Here is a 5257-nt window from a genome sequence, read left to right on the forward strand (position 1 = left end):
AGAGAGAGAGAGAGAGAGAGAGAGAGAGAGAGAGAAACATGTACATTGTCCCTTACTAATTTCTTGTCCTCTACAAAACTATATTAACAAACAGCATGGTACTGGCATTAAAAATAGATGCATTTGATCAATGGAATCTGAGAAAGTGTAATACATGAACTTGGTGCCTCAGAGAAGTACTTCTGAGAGAGAACCACAATCAGACAGGGCTTAGGAGCACCAACATATAAATATGACCTCATAAAGCTGAAAATTTCTGTAAGCAAAGAGCACCACCATTCAAGTAAAGAGAGGCCTTAAATTATGGGGGAAACTTTAACTTTCTATACTGAAGAAAAGGTTACTATCTAGAATACACAAAGAACTCAAAAACCTAACATTAAGAAAACAAACTACCAAAATTATTAAATAGAGTATGGAACTAAACAGATGCCAAACAGGTATGCAATATAAATGCTTGAAAATCATTTTTAAAATATTCAGCATCATTAGTCCTCAGGGAAATAAAAATCAAAATGACAATGAAATAACTTCTTCCCTCATGGCTAAGATGAAGAGCACAACTGACTGCAAATGCTAGCATGGATTCAAGAAGAGAAACATTTGTTTGCATCTGGTGGGAGTGCAAAGTGCTGCAGCCACTGCAGAAATCAGTGTGGAGATTATTTTTAAAAACACACAAAAAAATAGAAATAGATCTAGTACATGATCCAGATAAACCATGTTTGACCATAAACACAAAAGTCTCAGTATCATAGTATACTTTCTTATCCATGATCATTGCTACTCCATTCAACATATCCAAGGAACAGAGACAGCTCTGTTGTCCATCTACAGAAAAGAGCCCATTAAACCTGTGTTGCTTTTACACAATGGAACATAGTCCAGCTGTTAAGAAAAGTGAACTGTGACACTTGCACCTGAGTGGATGAAGCTAAAAGAGTAAACTAAGACCTAAAAGTCAAATGTCAAATATTTTGTGGATGTTTGCTTTGATTCTTCAAATATATATTCTGTTTGAATACCCCATGGAATGTTACATTGGCTCTGTAGATTGAAGTCCACATACATTCTTTTCATTAAAAAGTTTTATTTTATGTTTGTTTTCGGATGCAGGCTACATTCTTCTTACATCTATACATAAGACTGGCTTTGTTATTTAATGATCAAAATTTCTACCACTGACAGCATTTGTGTGTCCAAAGAATTTCAGGCTGGACACTGAACATGAGAGAAGAATCTTCTCATGAAATTGTCCAATAGCTACATTTGCCACGAAGTTACCTTGTTCATATTGATTTGTCTCTTTGTCAAATTCCCTGGCTGAATGCTTAGCTGCATATATATTATTTTAGAAAACATATATTTTGGTAAATATGTGAAAATAGACTTTCTGTGGGCATGTGCCTGTGTAAATGTCTGTATGTATGTATGTATGTATTTTGTTGTATGTGAGTATGGTATAAGCACACAGGTGTTTGAGCAGATGAATGGATGTGTGTACTTGCTAAATGAGCATATTATGTAATCTCTTTACTTTTTCTACTTACTCTACACCCATGAAATGTGTTTCCGGTGGGACGTGGTGCCAGACTGGCAATCAGTATGTCATAGTAATCCTCTTGTACACTACACCACAACACTGGGGTGTGGGAATCTGAATAGACCTAACTTCTTACGAGCCTTTTGGGGATTTTCAGCTACATTCTCATGCTGGCACAAAAAGTATTTCTCTACCAAACTATTAGTTAAACTCATCAAGCTGTGTATCTACAGTTTCTCAGCAAAGCTCATGTGACCATTATTTCAAAAAAATTATAAATATTGACCTTGGTTCACTCAAAAATCCATAATGCCTTTCACAGTTTCACCTTCAGGACCCTCACATGGGCTCTCTAAAGGAAACACACAGTACCTAGAGTTTATAAACACTAAATGGTCTGTCTTATATTTGTGGTTGATTTTACAGCAACATGCAATAAAGCAAAGTGCTTAGGAACAAATCCAAATACATCAATGTAAGATGGCAGCTATCCACCAAGTAAAAAATAGCATAACCAATACTTAGCTTATGGTTCATGTGAAATATTCAAAGAACATATTCCTCCAGGTAAGATTCATTCCAAAATAACAAAACAGAAGGGGAAAACTCTTCTTTCTATGGGATAATGAAAATGCAGCATATGTAAAAAATAGAAAAATATTTATTTATATCATCTGAGAGAACCCTGTGATGTTCCATTAAACTGCGTGAAAAATTATGACTTTGAGACTTGAAAATTACATTAGATCTAATATTTGACTATGGGACCTGAGTTAAGAGCACAATAATCTTAGCTATGCAGCCTTGTCTGGCCAGTAAATCATGGAACTCGTGATGTTTCTGAAGCACAGTGCACAGACATGTGACTCTATAATGCCTGTGGTTTTCCCCACGAACAACCCAGGTGTATAAAAGGCCCTGGGCAGATGGGGACACCCAGACTCAAGGATCCTACTGCTTATTACCCTCTAAATACCCCACTCCTGACACCATGTGTTACTATGGCGGATACTATGGAGGACTGGGCTATGGCTATGGTGGCCTAGGCTATGGCTGTGGTTATGGCTGTGGCTATGGTGGCCAAGGCTATGGCTGTGGCTATGGAGGCTATGGCGGCTATGGTTATGGCTGCTGTCGCCCACTGTGCTATAGAAGGTACTGGTCCTGTGGCTTCTACTGAGAAGATTATGTAGCTGCTCACTCTTTCTTCACTTCAGATGTACTTAAATCTTCATAAATTCCATAATTATGAATTATGAAATTCACATTTCAAACTATCTGAAGAATAACAAATGAAATACAAGTCTACATATTATTCTTCCTTGATTTGCTTACACATGTGCAGCAGTGATCTTGTCAACATAATGTTTTGTAAATGTAGCTCTTTGAGTCTTTTATCATTCTATGAAAATAAATGTTTTTAAATAAAGTATTTTTTAAAAACCAGTTTTCCTAAAGTCTTTCTAAATGTGAATTGTGCATTCGTGTATATATATCTGGTCACAACTGTGTGATTGTGTATAAATGGGAGATGAACAAAAAAAAATGTGAGAGACTCTGGAAGGGAGAGAATGGAGGAGCTAGGAGGGAAGGAAGGAAGAGAAAGAAGAAGGAGAGGATGGAGGAAATAGAAGGAAACGTTCTCTTTAAACATTCATCTAGTTGTAGACCTTTTACTGTGTTCATATTCATGCTGTTGTGATGCCACAATGAATTTGTTAGTGCAAATATTTCACTGAGACTGAATCCTTTTGACTGCTAGTTAAATTTTGAGAATGAAAACAAGATAATTGTCTGACTATCTTGGGTGTAGTGTCCACAGTACCTTCTAGAATGACCATAACCACTCACATTTAACTGTATACAAGGTTCCGTTTACTTCCCCTGTTCTCTAATGCCCATTTTCTTCCTAATATCCTTTTTATTAACAATTATCTGGAAATGGCTCATTGTGACTTTGACTTAGGATTTTGAAAATTCACTATTGATCATCCTTAGATTTTTCTTTGAAAAATATTTATGAGAATTCTCTTATTATTTTCATGTCATGGAACATAGTGCTAGGCTGGCAATCAGTATGTCATAGTGATCTGCCTGTTTTCTAGACCTCTGGCACTGGAGTCTAGGAATGTGAATACACGCCCCCCCCCCTTCCTTTTTCTATGGCTTCTGGGGATTTTAAACCACACTGCCATGTTTGCACAGTAAGTATTCTTATCCACAGCTGTGAGAGAAACTCATAAAGTTACCTGTCTACTTTCTCTGCAATGATCACATGACCATGATTTCAAATGAAGTTCATAAATATGACCTTGGTTCACCTACAAAACCATAATGCCTTCCATTAAACTTCAAGACCTCTAGATGGGGGTCTCTAAGGGAAACATACAGTAGTATATACAGTTTACGAACACTAAATGGTCTTGTATGTTTAGATGATCTTAAAGCAGTGTGTAATAAAACAAAGAGCTTAGGAATAAATCCAAATACATTAACAGAAGATGGCAACTACCGACCAAGTTGTAAATAAGATAAGCAGTGGTTCAGAAGAAAGACTCAAGAAACATTCCCCTCAAGATAAGATTCATTCCAAAATAAGGAAACAGAAGGAAAATAATCCACCTTCTTTCCCAAACTAAAAAAAAAATGCAAATGGGATACAACTATGTAATAATTTAAATCATCTGACAGAATCATGTCACATATTTACTAATCTACAATGAAGAACAGTGCAGAGAGTAAAAAATGAAATCAGATTCCATGATTTCACTAAGGGACCCTACAGGAGCACAGTTAATTTAACTCAGCTATTCAGCCCTTTATGTCCAGTAGATCATGAAATTCATGATATTTTCTGAAGTACAGGGAAGAGATGTACGACAATGCAATGCATATGGTTTTCCTCAACAACTCGGGTGTATAAAAGTCCTTGGCAGATGGTGACATGCAGAATGAAGAAACATACCACTAGCCTTCAGGTGAATGGTCCTCACCTGACACCATGTCTTACTATGTCACCTACTATGGAAGCCTGGGCTATGGCTATGGCAGCCTAGGCTGTGGCTATGCCTGTGGCTATGGGGGATGTTGTGGCTATCGTGCGTATGATGTCTATGGTTATGACTGCTGCTCCCCACTGTTCTATACAAGATACTTGACTTATAGTTTCTACTGAGATTCTATAGCTGCCCAGAATGTTTACTGTCATCTGCTATCTTACTAAAGTGCCTGTAAGTTTTTCACTTCAAGAACTCTTAAAAAACTTCAAATATTCTAGCTTTATAACCAAATGTCTGAGGAAAATAAATGAAATTCAGCATGCCCGGCTCATCCCCATACCTTCCACTGCACTGTGTGAGCATTTTTGATTTGGTACCATCTTCAAAATGTTCTGTCATATTACAAAATATGACTCTCAACTTAGGTATACAAATATATGAATCAAATAAAGATTCCCCTGTGAATATTGATTTATTGTATTTTATTAAACATAATTAGCTTCCATATGTTGGAGCATTTGTATCTGTTTAGTCTCGTGTGTAGTCACATAGGAGAGGGATGGGTGAAATAAAGAGGAGGGGTAAGAGATACTGGGAGGAGGAATAAAGGAGTAAAATGGGGAGGAAGGGAGGGAGAGAGAACAATGAAAGGGAGAGAGAGAGAAAAAAATGTGTGTGTGTGTGTGTGTGTGTGTGTGTGTGTGTGTGTGTGTGT

The 5257-nt window shown here is 37.0% G+C and overlaps 1 protein-coding gene across 1 annotated transcript; it reads left to right on the plus strand.

Annotated features, from left to right (window-relative positions):
• The first annotated feature begins 2534 nt into the window (after positions 1–2534).
• LOC101989518 (keratin-associated protein 20-2-like) lies at positions 2535–2723 on the plus strand. Its single transcript, XM_005345333.1, has one exon. The coding sequence runs from the start codon at positions 2535–2537 to the stop codon at positions 2721–2723; it is 189 nt and encodes a 62-aa protein (XP_005345390.1).
• Positions 2724–5257: the final 2534 nt, after the last annotated feature.

Source organism: Microtus ochrogaster, chromosome 2 (genome assembly GCF_000317375.1).
Source record: "Microtus ochrogaster isolate Prairie Vole_2 chromosome 2, MicOch1.0, whole genome shotgun sequence".
Classification (NCBI taxonomy): domain Eukaryota; kingdom Metazoa; phylum Chordata; class Mammalia; order Rodentia; family Cricetidae; genus Microtus; species Microtus ochrogaster.